General features: G+C 43.2%; 1 protein-coding gene across 2 annotated transcripts in view; it reads right to left on the minus strand.

Moving 5' to 3' along the window:
* Window positions 1-18,622, minus strand: part of AGO3 (argonaute RISC catalytic component 3) — a 37,968-nt gene extending 19,346 nt beyond the window's left edge. For both annotated transcript variants that reach the window (XR_011049699.1, XM_068417847.1), the window contains exons 1-8: window positions 18,541-18,622; window positions 10,376-10,547; window positions 7,012-7,132; window positions 6,244-6,452; window positions 5,600-5,736; window positions 2,804-2,938; window positions 456-543; window positions 165-312 (exon numbers count right to left, since the gene is read on the minus strand). Coding sequence is in view for 1 of the 2 variants with exons in the window: in XM_068417847.1 (XP_068273948.1) it covers window positions 165-312; window positions 456-543; window positions 2,804-2,938; window positions 5,600-5,736; window positions 6,244-6,452; window positions 7,012-7,132; window positions 10,376-10,547; window positions 18,541-18,559 (1,029 nt within the window). In the remaining variant the exon portion in view is untranslated. The remainder of the gene's footprint in view (window positions 1-164; window positions 313-455; window positions 544-2,803; window positions 2,939-5,599; window positions 5,737-6,243; window positions 6,453-7,011; window positions 7,133-10,375; window positions 10,548-18,540) is intronic.
* Between the last annotated feature and the right edge of the window lie 633 nt (window positions 18,623-19,255).

The raw sequence follows: 19,255 nt of genomic DNA on the forward strand, positions 1-19,255 counted from the left end.
TAAACGGTAACGCACTTTTAAAATGTAAATAGTCTTTAGTGAAATAAAAGAATAACGAACATGTAAATACATAAACATGCTGTACTGCAATTTGCACTACTTAACGTTTTGCAAAATGACACAGCCTACGCATAACAAGCTGATTTATCAGAACAAGTTCATACTTCTAAAGGCAGGTAGGTGTGTTTCTGTTCTTGTCCCACTTGTAGGCAAGGAAGATGCGGGTATTTCAGCTGGAGGTTGTATTTCTCTCTGAAATACTGTGCTACTGTTCTCTCCACAGTCTGGCCATTTTCTAACTGTAAAGGAAAGCTGAAAAGACATATTTTAATAAAATATACAGAAGTCTTAGTTGGCAAGTATCAACATCCCCCAAACTAATAAAATATTAGGTCCTGCTACACATTCAGCGTTAAGCTATCACACACTTCACGCTCTGACAAAAAGCATCTTACGTTTGATGACTTGCAGGCCTTCTTGTCACATTACAAACACGGTATTTCCTTCTCATTGTTCCACAGTGAGTCACTTCTACCTTCAGACCTGCACAAAAGTACAAAAAACCCTGATATCAGAACTACACAAAACTTTGCACAGGAGACACAAGGTTTCTTATAATAGAACATGTTCTAATCCAGCAGCTTTGATGGTCAGCATCAAATGGCACAACATAAGAAATTATTATTCTCTAAACATTTTGCTTTCATTATAATTTGATTTCTGACTAATCAGGTATTATCCTCAAAATCAAATCATACTGTATAATATTTAATGTTCATTGCCATCTGAATTTCTTGTAGCAGTTTCATTTAACAGGCATGTGACTAATCTCAGACACAGACGGCTGTTTTCACCATATTCTTTTGTTCTCATTCTTAACGCTGTATACCTCTTAAAGCTAGCAGTGCCAATATAAGTGAAATTAAAATGGCAAAACCAGATTTCCAGCTTATTGTTCATTTCCCCCCCAGCTTTGTGTCCACATTCAGCCTGTAATTTTCTTTAATTTCACTGACCAAGTTTAACTTTACATTTTGAGCAGCTGAAGATCTCATCTAAAAGCACTCAGCCTACAGACCAGAGGCTCACCTGACTTGACTCTATCCACAATAATAGAGACAACAACAATGGCAGCTCCAAGAGGCTCTCAGCGGCTGTTGCTATGATCTGTGCATGCACTGTCTGTACTGCACATCGAGAGTAGACTCAACATCTGCTGGAAGTACTGAGCTTATCACACAAGTGCTGCATAGCACCGACACACTGCTCTGCCTTTCCCTAGCCCCACAGAAGAAAAGACAGTTGAAAACAGAGCCTTGCCACCCAAACGATTCAGGCTACAGTCTACTAGTAAAGGCTTTTGAGAAAGCAGTTGGATGACTTGTCCTGTCGAGGCTCGGGTGGAGTGTGGAGCACAGACTGAACACCCCACATCAAGTCAGGTCCCCAGGTACCAGAAAGCAGATACTGTGTTTAGTTTACTAGGGACACAGACGTCCCAAAGAACTATCAACTGTACTTCATTGATTCCTGACAACACTAATTGCAACATTAACATCAGTATTACTTAGAAGACAGCATAATCAAAAATAAACTACCACTGCCCTGCTACAGCATTAAGAGAAAATACAACAAAAAAACCCATGAAGCACCGTGGCCAAGCAGAAAAGGGCTGTGAATACAGAGATCTCTGGAACCCATTCTCTGCTTTGTCATTAATCTGCTCTGACACTACAGAAGGCACCACCCTCCCACAGAGCTGCTCAGGCTGCCAATTCTTTAATGCAGGGTTTGTTTCACTACACGTGATAACAACGCCTTGGCTGGAGTTCCCAGATACTACAGTAGTAAAAATAAATATTGACAGCAAAGGTAACCTTTCAATAGTGTCTGCCTACAGTAACAAAGTGTCTGAGGCACCCAAGATCAAGCAGAGACAGCTTCTCATCCTCCAGTAACCTGTCTTCCAGAATGAAAACAGACAGGTAGATGTAAAAAGGAGGCATGTTAGGACTGCTACAAAAGAATTCCTTTAAGGTTTTTTTTCACTGATGTCTATTTTATGAACACATCAGTTTACAACTATAGTTCAGATTCATTTTTTTGCTGTCCAGTATTTCAACATAGTCTAATCTTGCATCAAGTAACACAAGCATTTAAGAACAGAGCTTTGAAGAGCCAAGCTCTTTCAAGGCTTCTCTCTCTGCAAATTACACTGGCATGAAAAGATATGGGAAAATGCAAAGCAAAGTAGCATACATGGAGTGAAACTACTCAAACCAGCAGCTTATGCAATTCCTTTGGAATGGAATTTGGCCTTCAGCTGCAAGTTAGCAAGCGGTACTTGTTTTTCCATAAGGCAGTAAGTTACTAGAAGTCACTGCAACGGCATACTTTCAAAGAATCAATGATATCTGCTTTGAAACCAATTTTCACTTTGCCTCAGCTTTTAAACAGCGGGAGACCTACCGCACAATACCGCTATGGCCTCAGTGACCCTCGCTCATAAAAGGTTAGCCAGCCAGCAAGGCAGCAGCCACTCACCTCTATTCAGGCAACAAACAATACACTTTCTCTTTCCCTCTTTAAGCCACTGGGAACATACTTCATTTTTCATCTTTCATTTCTGTAGAGCTGCATTCTTTCATTCAGGACTAGAACTACAACCAGGGCATACTGCAATTCCCTTGGCAGTTCCAGGGCCCTTCTGATCCATGCTAACCAGCAGGTTTCCAGTTAAAACAAGTCCCTTAGAATTAACTTGACTGTGTACCTGGGACAGAACAGATAGATTTCTACTCACCCTTTATCTCTTTGGTGAATTTTACCCGATGAGAATCAGTCAGAGGTCTTGGTTGTTCATCAATATTATGAATGTCAAGAACTTCACACATAAACTGAATTACAGGTTGTGCTTTGTAGAAGGCAGTGGCAGAAACTAAAATGAGAAAAATACTAAGTGTAAAAAAACCCAAGTCAGAACGTTGTGAAGCAGTATATAAATGAATGCTTTTTAAAATTCCACATAACCCTCAAGTAAACGCTCTGCAGCACACATTTTTAAAAATAGATTAGCAAGCCTTGCAACAGCTAAGTACACAAACGCCAGCGCAGGGCCCCCAGTGACACATCAGTCTCCAGCACAGTCATCCTGCAACTACTTTGCATTTCAGAGTTTTGAAAGGGTTTTTCCCCAGATAACATTTATTTCTAGAGAGCTGTAATGTCCCCGAGAGACGTTCCCTTTCGACTCTGTGTGAAGATGAAAGCAGAGACAGTATTAATACATCTCTACTGAAGAGAGAAACATGAAACGCTGAGATTATTCAATATGCAATGTAATTTTGTCAATGATACGATCTGCTCAATTATTGAAATGATATTTGGTAGAAACACGAGCACTATTTTGTCTATACACAAATTATGTTAGTGTAGTGGTGGGTGCAACCCTTGATCTACCAAAATCTCTTACCCTCCTTGCATACTAGCGACACAATCACATTAAGTGACAACAAACTGTTTTTAAAACCGGGCAGTTGACTCATTCCATGGAAGGAAGACCATAAACAATCTGCTTGACAAAGTCATAAGCAACTGAAACCATACCTGTTAGTGAGAAAGGTGAGGTGGCACTACAACAGCTCCAACACAAGCAAACTACTCCATACATTTAAAACTTTAAATGGCGACAACAGCAAAGAAACACTTGGCAAACGTTTTATTAGTTTTCCAGATCTCGTGTACCAAAACCACCACATCTCTGTGCTAATACAACGAAACATTCTTCAGACATGCGTCACTTCAGCAGGCTGCCAACTTCACTCGACGCGCTCCGGCCAACACCTCCGGATGCAGATTACTGAATGAACACAAACAGCTCACACCCCCAGCCACCGCCAGCGCGCGGTTCGGCTCCCACAGCAACACAAGCGACACAGAGAGAAACAGGTTTTGCAGAGAACCTCGTACAAGTTAAACAACTAGAAAAAATCGAGCGATGGGATTTGAATGTTATCTTTGCAGCCTCAAACCACAACATAAAGTGACTGCCCTGTAAATCATACCTTACGCAGTTCTTAAGTTTCTCATTCACAGAAAGGACTGAAAAATTTCTACTGCAAGAGTTAGTGCTCTGCTTTCTAATGCTGGTAAGAAAAACTTGCTTCACAGAAAGTAATAGCACAGCACATCATAAATTGGTGTAAATTAATACTCTTGTCCTACCTGAACTGTAGTTAGCTCAGTACCCAGCACAGAGATACTAGTACTGGTTATTTCTCTGACAGGGAAGATTTTTAAATTCATTTTTCAAACAATAGCTACATCAGAGCTGCTGTTTGAAAGGCAATTTTACAGGAACAAACCCCTCCGAAGTCACATGAATATCATCCACAATTTAGGTAAACCAGAGCACACGGACTTGCAAATTTTCAGCATGAAAGCTCAATATCGTCTGCAACATTTTATTATGCTCCAAGACAGATGCTAAGCACAAGGTGATTTAGAGTGCTTAACCTAGTGCAAAAAAGACAGACTATTTACCTCGGTTTTACAAAGCATTTCAAACAGACAGTGAGAACAGAATGTGAATTAGAGAAAAATTTAGGCAGCACCTGCAGCTCAAACACTGACGTTTTTCAATAGAGGTTTAACAACTAAAGAGACTCGGAGCGCTTACAGAACCAGGGAGGCTGGCACACGCACCAGCTGATCTCAGATGCATTCATCCAGGACTTAATAAAGCGGTGCAAAGCAGCCCTGGTTTTGCATAAGAAAGCCCACCTCAATTCGCCCTAGTCACAAAAGTGTTTGTGGTGTATCTCAGAGTTTTCTTGGAAGTGTTGAACAACACCCACTGGGGACAGCTGCACAGAGACACGTCTTAAGCAGCTTGCCTGTATCACTGTGGATGTACCAATACAGAAATTAAGCAGGAAAACAAGCTATGTGAGGCTTTTGCTTCCTACATAGGGTGTTGGTTTTTTTTTTAAGCAGGTGAATTTCTGCCCAAACACTGACATGATGACAAACCCAGAAAATAAGACTAGGGTTGCTGGCTAGCCTTTGCCATATGGGTCTGGTCTGAACTGGCTGAACAGGAAGCCAATGTATGCATAATGCTTCATTATTCATTATTATGCATACTTCATTATTACAATCTCACTCTACTATCATCATTACAACTTCTGCAGTAGGCTGACTTCACAGTTAATGTTGTGCTTCATAAGGATATTGCATGAGACGGCTACTAAATCTTCAAACTGAGCAATGAGACACAAGTATTTTTCAGGTGAAAACTTCTTGCTTACAAAGCAATTAAAGTTTGAAAGTTTTCTTATTCTGATATAAATTCTAGCAACATACCCCACGCTACTTTAACTCTTTACTATTTACAATATGAATTAAGAAATCAGTGTACAAGATGGCTTCTGGTTACTAAATCCCTCTGCACAGATGGCACCAGAAGTTGTTATCACACAGAAATGTGGTACCACAAACTCAAGCACATGACAGTAAAATGACCGAATGGTGAGGTCATTTTTATTCTTAGAGGCACATTTGTTATCATCTTTATTCTTACCCCTGAACCCCAACATACCATCAATATTGAGCATCATCTTCCACATGGCAGGCCGAACAGACTGATGGAATCCAAACCAGACCTCCCTACCCCCACCCAAGGGGTGATCATAGCCTTCTGGAGCTGAGAAGAAGGAGCGGCCCACAGGGGTATACCTAGGGAAAAAGATGACCACACGTTTATGCTACTGCTTTCCAAAAATAAAATATTGCTAAAAGAACTCTATAAAAAGGTTTATAACACACAGCATTATGTTTTTTTGAATTCTGTGCACCAGGAAGCTGTAAGTGTATCAACGGATTAAAAAGACTCGTGCTTTTAGACAGTCACTGCCATCAAGTACACGTACTTGGCTCACCTTGAACAGAAAAACATGAAAGCAGTGCTACAGCATACTGGAATCTCTCAGTGTTTCGATTAAGGCCTATTGTAAGTGTCTCCTGATCTTTTCAAACAAATACATCACCTGCTCTGGAGTTTACATGTCTACAGAAATACACCCTTCTACATAATTAGCTTCAGTCTTCCCAGTTCAGCTAACCAGCTGTGCTGCGTAAGGGAAATGATCACTTTTTCTTTTCACTTGTGAAGAAACAGGGATGAAGGTCTCCCAGTGGGGATACTTCAGGTAAAGACAGACTGCAGGAAGACAGTGAACCTACTTCATGGAGGGTAGGTGTCGTAGCACCACATCGACAGCATGAACAGGGTTAGTGCTGATAGGTTTGTCTAGTTCCAGAGGCTCAGGCAAGGTTCTTCCTGTCAAAACTTCATGCAGCAAGTGCCAGCTCACCCGAGAAACAAACTTTATTGACACTTTGAAGGGACGATCTTTTCCACCTTCTCCCGGTAATGTCACATCCAAATCCACCTGGATGGGGGAGGGAGGAAAAATAAAAAAGAAAAAAAAGGCAGCTGTTATCTCCAGTCTGGTAGCCTTGAGTTTCCACTCCTTCCCATAACTGGGCCAGAGACTAAAAAACTCAGATATTTAGGACACAGCACATGTGATAAAAGTACATTATCAAATGCACAAAATAAAGAGAACTGGGTCCTCACCGAGCAGAAGAGGATCACGTAACTTTTTGTCATCTTGAATCAGAAAACTCTTCATTCCAAAGAAACTGTGGTTTGACTTTTTTTAATAGTACTTCACCGTAAGATACTGTATTACAGTCTGTAAAACTGAGTATTTAATGATTTTGCTGTAGAAAGAGGCTACTAAATTCTAGGGGAGGTTCTGAATGCAACTATTACACGCACATTTATACACATTGGAATTTGCAGAAAATACATTAAAAGGATTCCACTTCAGTATAGATATTGTAAGATACTTCCAGTTTTTCTGAACTCAACAATATTAGAAGTTGGGCTTGTTTCTTTTTCTTTCCTAAGATTAAAAATATCTACTTTTTCCCCAGTTATCTTACCCCAGTAGTGGCCACAGGAAGTGGATTGGCTGTATAGAGGCTTCTTTTCCCATCATAAACCGGTCTACGGTCCCCAAATATTGTCACTTTAAAATGCTGCACCATTGAGTCCACCACCTCCCTAGAAAAGTTGATATTTACATTGAAGATGCTTGCAAAGAAGTATCAGACTGCAACTGGCTCCCACACACCCTGTGTTTTGCTGAAATAGTTTCAACAAACGTATTACTCAAGTGAATTACAGAACACCCACTGATATTCCACAAAGGTGCTTCACATACTTCAACTAAAATAACAGATAAAGACTAAAGAATAAAATCAGAATCAATGCAAATGCTCAAATACTGGAAGGCATTGTTACTGAAATAATTTCAGAAAGTCCCAGAAAAGACTGAGGCCTTTGTATAACCTTTATTACACAAAGCAAGGACACACTTACCTTGAAAGAAACCCACAAGCTAGTATTATGAAAAACGAGTACAAACTCGTTAACTGAAAGCTATGCTCGTTCATGAAAGCAGTACAGTTAATTGCACTGGCTACCAGTAAAGTTCATCCGCTCTTCAAATAACAAGAGTTTTGAATTCTGTCTACATCGTATATAGAAATGAGGTACCCTAGCAGAGTCTTAAGTCCTTGAGACTTAATAATCTTGAGTTTTTACAACAAAATCAAGGAAAAGCCTGACCAAATTTGCACACAATTACAGATTCTCCCAACTAGCTTTATTATAAGTTGATGGCAATAAAGAAAACAGTAACCTGATACAAGCACTGAAATTACACTTGAAAAAAACACCATAAAATTTTCATCTGATATAAAAAGGCTTCTTGATAGAAGTAGTAGATCCAAAGAGACTTTTGCAATACCTCTGACTGAAACATGCCTTCAGGATTGGAATTCTTCGGGCATTCTTTGTGCTTCAGTGGCACAGCAACTGTGTCTTACTTGATACATCATAATTCCCTTACTCTACAGAAACAAAACACTTTTCTTTTTAAGCACATGCAAACCAGCACTCGTGCAAAGCAGCAGCTTACCAGTACACCATTTCCTGACCAGGCAATATTAACCTAAAGTACTTCAGGAAGAGGATAAATATTGACTTCCTCTTCAAGCAAAGTTAGCGGTACTTTCACCTCGCAGCTGGGACTTGGGGCAAGGGAAGAGAAATTCTCCATTTCACAGTTCTCCATGTTACTAGACTTTGAGAATCCACGCTCTTTCACTGGCTAAAAGCACATCAATATATTTAAGCAACTTCAAAATATCTACTTAGCACTCAATTGTAATCCTGCACAACCCCATCTTATCTGAAAACCCCACTCTGCCTGGTCCTCTGCTCCCTTGGAACACCACACACAGGGACAAGTGTGCAAAAAGAAACTACCTCCCTAAGCGCCACCTTGTTGTCACATAACCTGTGGCAAAAGCAGAGGGATAAAAGTTAGTGATGAAGCGTAGGAGCAGGAGGGAGAAAGCAAGAGGCTCTGTAAAACCCAGCTCCCGTGCTGGAGTCCTCAGCTGCAGCTCTGCTGTTCATCTCACACCTCCGGTGTGCGTCCAAGCGCAGCGTTATTCACCTTCTGCTCGCCAGCTTACAACACAGCGGAAACAGCCGTACAGAACAACGCTATAAAGGGAAGTGAGAAGGAAACAGAAGACACTCTAGATTTTAAAGCCTCCCTACAGCTAAAAGCTCATAAAGATGCAGGTGAATTTAAACAGAAGAGCAACTATTCAGGAACTAAACCCCCTATTTATTCCAAATACAAGCATGCAGACAGGATGTTAGAAACTATTTCAGAATAGCTGAGTCTCTGTAAATCCACTGACGACTTAGAAATAACTGTCACAGCGTGCAAGGGAAAGGGAAAAATATATTCCTCGGGAAAATTCTTCAAAGCAGGTATTTGAGTATACTGATTTCAACTTAGACTAATGAAAGCCATTCCTCTCTGCCTAATCCACAGCACACTATCCAAAGTCATTTATTCAGCAGATACTATATTCTTTTATTGGGCTCATTTATACAAGCTTTTGCAGTTTTTAACTAACATCTGCCACATTTTTTACACACATGAAAGCTGGTAACGTAGTAGTATTTTTAAATAACCAATTTCACGGTTCCCTACTCTGAAAAAAACAATTTGCATGCAAGATTTATCCTCAGCTTTCAGATTTTAAACTACAGCTTATATTAGGATTCATAATTTATATACTGTACTTGCTGTCAAATTTGAAAACAAATTTAGTCTTTCATATGAAAATATTTGACTATTAAAGCAACTTGTTGGTTTGCTGGCTGTGTTCAATTAGTCTTCTCAGTTTACCTTGACAAAAACCAGATGACTGCTTCTACTGGTTAGTCACACGAATAAGGAAAAGCAAGACAGTGTCTTTAATGGTAGAATAGAAAGTTGACGAGCTTCTGGACAAAGTTACACGTGCATCTGAACTACATCTATACCACAATGATTAGATTTATAAATGAGAAACCTCAAAAAGCACTTAAAATTAACTCCAGTCTATAAAAAGCACTTCTGGGAAACAACCAACCCTCACATAAGCTAACGAAAGTCAAAAGCAACGGTTAGATACTCGATCTGAGACTCACAAAAGGCATGAAAAGCTGTACCAGTTGCAAACACGCCCTTCAGGAAATCGTTATTAGGTAAGTAAGCAAAAATATTGATCATTTCACACAGAGTTACTTTACTAACTCAAATCAAATGCTTTTGTCTGTCCACATGATCTGAAATTTCAGAAGACACAGCATTTCTCTAAAGCATAACCAACTAAAACAAGCTGTGACAAACATCAATTTTGGTTTTGGAAGCAAGCTTGAAGTTACCCTACAAACAGCACCATGAAAGGGATTTTTTTTTTCTTTTAAATTTGAAATAAAATCTAGTTGCTCTTTTAAAACAACTTATTTTAAATGCACTCTTTTCAAGCATCTGTAGTTTCTCCCACTCTTATGGAAACAACTAACTACAGAGAATCACAGCCTGCAACTGCTGGAGCTACCACAGTTCTTACAGCTTTGTCTCCCTTAGTCCATTTTAATCTAATTTTAATTTCTGCCCTGAAGAACGGGGGTTGCTGCCAAACAGCTCACAAAGTACTGTGACTACTAATGGCTGGTCCACTTCATAGCACCTGGTCACAACCAAACTGAAGAGAACCTGGACAAGGCTCTGTACCTGGCTCACAGATGTTTGTGAGAACTTGCACACAGGTCTCCACAGCCTAATGCTCAGATTTGAAGCTACACAGAGACTATATTTACTTCAGTGGGTCCCTCTGTTGCTTAAAAATTTCAGTATCAGTATAATTTACAAGACAAATTTCACCTTCTTACCTGTTCACCCTCCGAGGACACTTATCTGGTTTGATATCCACCTCATAGAGGTAGACATCAATCTTTGGGATTTCAACTTGGAAGCAGTTGGCCAGCAGTTTAATGGGTTTGCCCATGGTGCCATAGCCAGGACGTCTGGGCACCATGAGTAGGGGCTGTGCCCCGACGGGTCCTGCGAAAGAAAAAAATATCCCAGGTTAGAAGATAAGCACAACAGACAAGCTGTGCTGCAAAGGCACTACTTGCTTACGTTTCAGCAGTTTAAAAATACATAAGGCTCCTTGCATTTGCAGGTACACACACTTGTCTCCCGTTGAGACTTACTAATGCGCTCCCTTTTTCAGTCTAAGGCAGTTCCCTGAACCAGCTCACAGGACGACCAGGCAGGCACCAGAGCCAGCTCACTGGAGGACAGGAAAATGAGCTGTATCAACCAGCACACATCAAACAGCGTGTTAACTTATTAAATTCCAAACGAACACTTGCCCATTTCTCCTCCATGAGCCGCCACCCACATCTAAACTGTTTTCTTACTGATGAGTTTCAGCTTCTGTGATTAGCATGAATAAAATCAGGAGATTTCCTAAACAAACAACAAAAGAGTGCTTCTCCTTGTAACACTTTACCATTGTGGAAAGCCTGTCTGCCATTAGAACACAAAAGGTTTTACGAGTCTCTTCCGAACACCCCAGTAATAACGAAATTGCCACACAACAGAAAAATGGAAGCAGTTCTGGACGATGTAGGTTGTTTGCGATGAACTCTTAATTTTATTGCCACTATTAGCTTACTCTTGGAAGACAGATTATTGTTGAACTTTGCTGGCTGAAAATGGATGAAGAGTAAAACCATTACCTCCTGTCTAACTGCACCGACAAAGCCAACTGACCAGAAGAGGAAAGACTCAGATTAAGACACAGGATTGTAAAACTCCTGATTACTTAGAGAATAATATCCACAGCTGCTCAGAGAAACCACCAAAACCTTCAATAAGAGATGGGTATTTCGAAAGTCAGTCAAAAATGCCTGTCTAGTAATATACGTTACGTTCTCATCTGGTGATCTATTTAATTTACTTTGCATCATTTAGATAAGAACCCTCCGCTCAAGGTTATTCATGCCTTACAAAACCAAACACAGTAGTAAACGTAGTCCACTTTCAAGAATTTCTACTGGTATTTCCACTTAAAAATAGCTTTTTCCAGTGAAGAAACAACAAAACCAACATGCTTTGTAGCTAGAGTTTTAAAAAATTACTCATCGTACAAATGTCATGATTTACAGAGCATTCGATTAAGTTCGTTAAAAGTTCTCCCCTCTACTCCCACTCAGTGACGCAGACAGCAACTCCAGCCCACTCATTTTCATAGAAGAGTCAAAATGTCAAGGGCTGGTAAAAATGTCTTATTTGCCTTTTGATTAATCTCCACCATTCCTGGAAAAAAAACCGCATTATCTTGAAGGAAAGCGTGTATTGAGAACAGGTGAACGTCAAAGCCAAGTTCCACCGTAACATTTGCCTGGCTCTACCCAGAAACCTACCAAAAAATTCTGAGCGGGCTTGGCTTCGAGCCATAAGATAAACCAAAAACATAAACCAAGAAGCATCCTTCAAAACACCCTCACAGACTATGCTTATGCAAAACTTGTTCCAAGCATCTGTTCTCTTCAACTTTTTCTTCATTTAAATACTGTCACGTGAGTAAAAGCAGCTCTACAATTTACTCCAGATACATTTTCAGAACATGAGCATATGCAAAAAGTTACTACTAAACATTTGAGTGACATAAATGACTCAATAGCTTATTTTAATATTACAAAGACGTCCATGCCATAGTTTATATTCAGTTCCTATCTGTAGGAAATGCTAACAAACCTGCTGAAATAAAGGGAGTGTTAAGAAGGTTGCTACAGTCCGGTCTGCCCTGTCTCCCCTCGCCCCATTGTTAAAACAATGTAAAAAGTAAAAACAGTTGCTAAAATCTGTAAGCACAGATGAAACAGTGTGAAGACCGTCTTCAGGAAGGCTAAGGGAAGAAGGTGAAGTGCACAGAACAGGGAGATACAGTGTGGCTGAAATCTCTGTCCCCATCTTCTCTGGAAGTTGCACTAAGTTGAACTTTTAAGTGAGCACCCAACTGCAGGAGCAGAGATAACCCCCTCGAGGGCAATGCTACCCCCTATTTACCCCTTTGCTTAGATAACAGAATCCTAGTGATTAACTGCACAGGGGCAAAAACCTGAAACACAGAACTGATATTCAGTTACTAACACGAGGCAGAGTGCACTTCAAAACCCTGGGTCATAAAAGAAATGCTCTGGCCAAAGCCAAGTATGCAAGCAGGCCTCCAACCTCCGCTCCCTGGAAAACACGGGTGAGCAAAACAAGAAAATACCAGTTGTTAAGACAAAGGCTTTCTTTAGCCTCACTTGTTCAGCTGTGCCACACACGGCTCCTCAGGAAACAGCTCACCCTGGAAGAAGTTACAACCCAGATTCTGGCAAACAGGAATTAAGTGACCAATAAATGAATAAGAAGTGCAGGTCTACACATTATTCAGGAATAATTTTTAAAAATTCAGCTGATTTTGCTCTCAGTTTGTGTGATACACAGGCTCCCTTGGACAAGTTAACTTAAAAAACACGAGTACGTAGTTATTCAATTCTGTTATCACTGTCCAAACACACTAGCACCCGCTCCGAATACCCTGCTTTCAAAATACACAAAATTGCCAGATTGCATGTTGTGGAAGTCTGTGTCACTGCCTTCAAACCGGTGACTCAAACCCCAATAAAACACAAATAACAAGCGATGCTCTCTGAGGACAGCTACTGCTCCCGTATCACATCAGTGACTCACTCAGCCTCATGCCTAAGGCCTGTGTCAGGCTAATGGAAATAACCACGCGAACCAAAAACGCTAAAAGTAGTAGTAGTCTAAATAGCACCGAATAGCTACGATTGGCAGACGTGTTCCTTCATGTTATTTAACCATTGCAAAAACAAAGTCGTTAAGGTTTCAAAGATCTTTGCAAAAGCATTACTGCAGCAGGGTTTCTTTAAAGAGAAACTTCTTTGTGTTTAAGAAACTTACTACTCTGCCATTAGAGCATCAGATATGTATGTATGCCCAGTGTGTTCTTAAAAATCCAAGAAAAAACATAAACCAAGGCTGTTTAGCGTGCCAGGATAGTATTCAATTCATAAAACCAGTTAAGGAAAGCCCCCAACATTGAGAGTCAACTGATTTATAACATGGAACAAAGAACACACAGATAGGAATGGACACTTCAGACCGATTCTTGGAAGGCTTTCACACAGCAAGGGAGTATGTTTCAAGGAGATACAAGATCTGCCACTAAATAACTTGAACCTGCTGAATGTACGGTTACCCATCAGAAAACATACAGGAAAAAGCTGCAGAGAAAATACTTAACTAAGCGTTTCAATCAGTAATAACCCAAGCTAGAAAAAAAAAAAAAAACACAACTCTTCAGGACCTAAATGTTTATCAATTTATAAATTAACGTTCACAGCATTTGCTGAAGCCATGGGAGCAAACGCCCCTGCAATACACCTGCAAAACAGTCTAACACTAAAGCAGGGGAGTTCCACCAGCAGCGCCCCGGGCTGTGCTGGGCACAGCAGCGCACACAGACCACGGGTTGTCCCTGCCGCCCTGCCCCGTTCAGCAGCAGGTATCTCGAATCCCTGTTGCATTTCACAGGGGGATTTACAGCGGTATTTCCCACGGGCACATACGGGACGTTACTGCTCCAGCCCAACGTGCACAGCACCGTAAGCTGGTTAGCCGTGCCTGCCCCACCGGGCTGGGTAACACGACAAATAACCTCCGGCCCATAACCACGTGGCTCCCTGATAAGGGATGGACAATACTTTGAAGAGCTTTGCTGATATTTAATCCAATATTTCAACAAAACCCCAAAAGAGATGAAAAAGGAATTGTCCCTTTTAGAGGGCTTAGTGAGGAAATTAATATTTCAAAACATTAAAAAAAAAAGTGCTAAGAACAAGCGTATTGTTTATGAAATACATTGTGGAAGAAAAAAATAACACCAATACTACTTTTTCAAAGAGCTGAAGTTCAGAGTAACATTAAAAATACATGGACAATGAAAATAATTTCAAGTGTGATTATGTGGCACCTCCGCCAACAGAACCATTTACTCCAACAGAACCTGAACACAGCGGGAACTGGCACTGTCGGTATTCAGATCCACAACTTGGAAACTCCTGTTAAAGTCAGATCATATTCCAGACCGCTGTGGTTTAAATGAGCTCTGAACCAGAATCTTTTGTTCTGTGGCATTATAGATGTTATAATAAAGATTAAACACAACAAAAATTGACTGTAATTTCTATGGCAATAGAGCTGGCAGTATAGAACACATCTGGCGCGCAGCCAAGCGCAGGCCTGGATCTACCTAGCAACCGAGCGAAGCCCTCGTCGGAATAAAGCCTGAACAGAGGGAGCATGAGCACAGAAACCTGCAAATACTTTCAACAAACCATTTTACGGAAAATTGAAGCTTTTGGCATGCAAGGCAGTTTTACAGCAGGAAGCAAAATACTGATTTCTAGCAAGGTGCTAATAGAAAATACAGATTTCCTGACATGATCCCTCCTTACAGAGAGAGACATCAGTACCAGGCTTCCAGCAAAAAATTATCCTCTTTCCTCCTGTGCACTTCAGCATTACAAAACAAAATAATATTAACAGATGATTACTTAATAGTTTTCTTTTTGTTTATAAAACAGTTCTAAACCTCTAATTGAATGGGTGACTGAACAGCCTTAAACACATGCTAGAGGACTTAACAGGTAAAATATTATTTAAACGCTGGCTCGGTGACACGAGGCAGATTTGTCTAACAGAGCCCATCCCCAGGCTGGAGTCGGCACATGGAGAAAGCTCGCCATGGAGGGAGGGGGGAAAAAAAGATTCCCTTTCAGAGGGCCCCTGGCCTCTGCTTGGACTCGGAGGCCCAGCCTGCGGAGCTCAAAGAAAATCTCATCACTACCGAAAAATAAGTTAATTCTAGATTAAAAAAATAGATAGGGAAGATTATATTTAAATGTTGGTTTCAATAATCAAGCTCCTTACTTATGCCAGAAATCATGAACTGCCTTATTTCAGCAGCAGCAGCCTCGCTGGGTGGCATTACATTATTTATGAGTAATGCAATCCACGTTTTCTGCACATTCCTAGTCGCAATTTAGGCTTTTTTTTAAGGTTTGCAGACAATAAGTCATGTTAAAACTCATCAAAAGCCAACATTTCCATGCCATGCTCAGTGATAGCCAACTGCACGAGTAAATACCAGTGTGCTAACTTGTTCCTTCCTAACGAAGTCGAAGTGTTTTGGAAGCATTTACAAGATAACAAATGCTTCTGAACCATCAAAAAAAATCTAATCATAAAGAACTTCAAGCTCAAAAAAGGAGCTTATATGCACACTGCAAAGTTAATACCTAACTACGAGAAGAGACCATGAGAACCCACGCAAACACAGCACTGCTTTTCCCTCGAAGGTATTTCCACAGACCAGAATCAGGAAGGCAAACTGACAGAGTCTTTATTGGTGTGTGTAGATACACCACGTTTTGCCACCAAAAGAAACTTTTACCAACACCTACTTGCATTTACAGCCAAAACCCCACTTTATAAGAAAACACGCAATTCTTAACACACTCATTTTTATTTTCCTGGTTTCACATTTACTGTTTTGAAAACTACATAATTCCTCCCCCATACTCACTAACTCTGAATTGCTGGTATGGAGAGGGTGAAACACGCTGTCCATCTACTGCTATTTAGGTTTCAAATTTAAGATGCCAGCAGTTCCCCTTTTTCCAATTTACTGTCTGAAAAATATCTAAGAGCACAACAGTAAGCTCTGAGGCACACGGTCACGTTACTCAATTTAGAACCACGCTACCGGAAAGCCCCTTGCAAAATAAAATACAGTTTTAGCAGTTACTAAACAAAAGTTCCTTAAACATAATACTAAAATCTACGTTACATCCTAACAAGTTTTGCACGTGAGCACAATTAAAAGCAATAAATTCATGACGAATTTCATCATTTTCAGAAAAATGCATTAGAAACTATGACTGAAGAACATTAAGAACAAAACTCTCAACTCTCCACTGTAGAAACTGGCTGGAGCAAGATACAGCGGGAGACTGAGGATCAATTAGAGTCTTGTTTAAACGCACACCAGATGAGTTGAAAGGCACATAACCCCTATATATCTGTCATTTCTTTAAATTTATACTGGACGTTAGCTCAAGAAACACCCCGACACCTTCACCACTAAGGAAGTAAAGCTACGAGGATGAAACAATTTGTAAAGTTCAAATGAGTCAAACAGCTTCCACTGCAACTCCAGAGGAAAACTTCCACTGTAACCCCCATCACACATGTTCCGGAGCAGGGCAACTTTTGAAGGCACTTATGATTCATTTCCCTTCCCTCCTCTACCCCACCCACAAAAATGTATCTTTCAATGGTCCTCCCAAAACGCTTAATGCAGAAAGAGAAAAGCAATTCAGAATCTTATCTGCCCAAAGCTTGTATAGAAAAGTGAACAGAAGAGTAAAGATGTCTCTGGTGCCTCGTTGAAAACATACCACACTAGAGTGAAGAAAACCCAGTCTGACACCTAACACAAAGAGCTGGGAACTCCAAAGGAACAAGTCATGAAATGTAAATGAAGACATACCCAGCACCCTGCTTTGAGGGGCAGAGCATCCCCAGCCCCATGGCAGCCCTGTCTTAACACACCCGCCTTCTGGAAGTTCACTTAACACTCTCCTGGTGTAAGTGTGATGCAGGACACTGAATTTCATCTGTTACCGAGACCTGCTTTTACTTCACTTCACCTTTTCACAGTGAGCATTTTATTGCTATTCCGCAGTTTACTTGATTTCACCATAACCCGCGCCCCAAATTAAAGTTTATTTAACACATACAGACTATGAACATACCCATCTGAACTCCACCAGATTGCTAAAATCCAGCATCTTTCTAAATGGTTTCAGCTCCACCATATACCTCACTAAGCAAGGACAAAGCTCAGGTGACAAGTTTTTCCAGCCAAACCCACCATTAACTCAAATCTCCATCTAAGTTTCAAAGGTATCTACACAAGAAGAGATGAAAACGCGTGTTCTGCATTAACACCTCCAGCCTCCTGTTTTCACTAGCTGTGGCACCTCCTGAAGTGACAGAAAGGGAACTCCAGGTAGCTTTTGACGCTCCCTTTGCCATCCAGCTACGGCACGAACTGCCAATTAAACACTGCCCAAATCTGATTAAACACTGCCCAAATCTGAACTCTCCTGCCACTTCTCTGTCAGACTCGACAATAAATTCTTTTGATAGAACTTCTGCTTCAGTTTTTCTCCAACTCTCAAAATACATTTTAAACACAAAGTTTTTGAGCACTAAGCATGTGCTTCCCATTTAAAAGGATGAAGCGACTGAAGGCGAAAACGTGACGATCCTGGGCGGGTGGCTGCGCGGCAGCGCTCCCAAAGGCACAAGCCATGAGCCTTCAAATCCCAGCGCCCCCGACTCGCTGCACAAGGGCCCAAGAGCTCCTCTTTGCCCGGCACAAGATGCCGCAACGAGCGCTCCCCGGTACCGGCCCGTTCCGCGGGTAAAGCCTCAGCTCTCCGGGCGGTACCTCGCAGCCAGCCCCGCAGTTACAGGATTATGCAAGCCGGCCTGCAGCCGCTGCCTGGGAAACACTCGTTATGAAATACAAAAAATTAATTCGCTGCTATCTTCGGCACAGGACACCGGGCGGCAGAGCAGGACGCGTGCCCGGCCTCCCCCGGTTACCGGAGCTTTACCCCAAGGGCTGCCGCGGCTTCCCGCGCCCGGCCGGCGGGGCAGAACTCCTCCCCGCCCGGCTCGCCCACAAGGCGAGCCCGGACCCCCCGCAGCTCAGCAACGCTCCAGCCCTTTAGCACACGCCGCTCGGCCGCGGCGGGAACCGGGGGGGTGAAAGGCGCCGTGAGCCCCTGCTCCGGCCGAGCGGCGGGCGGGGGCGCGGGGCAGGGCCGGTGCCCGTTCCCCCCCCGCCGCCGCCGCGGGCCGAGCCCCGCCAGGCCGCCCCGCCGCCGCCCGCGCTCACCTGCGCTGCCGATTTCCATTCATGGAGCTGGGCGCAGCCGCTGGGGGCTGCGGGCTCCGCCACTCAGCCGGGCCCGGCGGCCGGCTCGGGGCTGCGCTGGGCTGCGCTGGGCGGCGGCCCGCCCCGCTCCCCGCAGGCCGCGGCCCGGCGCGTCGCCTCAGCGGCCCGCAGCTCCCGGCCCGGGCCCTCAGGCGGCGGCGGCGCGCGGAGCCCCCGGGCGGAAGTTGCGTGGCCGCCCGCAGCCCCAGCTCGCGCTGCCGCTCTGCCCCGCCGCGCGCGCGCGCGCGCGCCCCAACCGCCGGAAGTCCCGCCCCCGCACGCCGGGCCGCGCGCTCTTTCCGGGGGCGGGGCTTCCGGGCGCCGGGTGCGCGCGGGAAGGAGGCGCGGCCGGAAGTGGCGGGTGGCGCGCGGCGGAGGCGCGAGCGGGCGGGGTTGCTCGGCAACGGGGCGGGGGCGGGAGCAGCCGGAGCCGCCTCAGGGCCGGGCCGGACCGGGCGGAGCGGGACGGAGCCGAGGAGCGGGCTGAGCCCGCCGGTCACCGAGGGCTGCCGCGGAGCGTGTCCGTGCGGGAAGAACGAGGCCTGGCAGCGCCCCAGCTCCGCAGCGGGACGCCGGGCCCGCACCTGCCGCCCTCACCCGAGGGGCCGAACACGGGCGCCCTCAGGACGCGCACGGGAAAGCCCCGGGCTGGGATTTTCCCCCACTATCTCCGAGA

This window comes from Nyctibius grandis, chromosome 24 (assembly GCF_013368605.1).
Source record: "Nyctibius grandis isolate bNycGra1 chromosome 24, bNycGra1.pri, whole genome shotgun sequence".
Classification (NCBI taxonomy): Eukaryota; Metazoa; Chordata; class Aves; order Nyctibiiformes; family Nyctibiidae; genus Nyctibius; species Nyctibius grandis.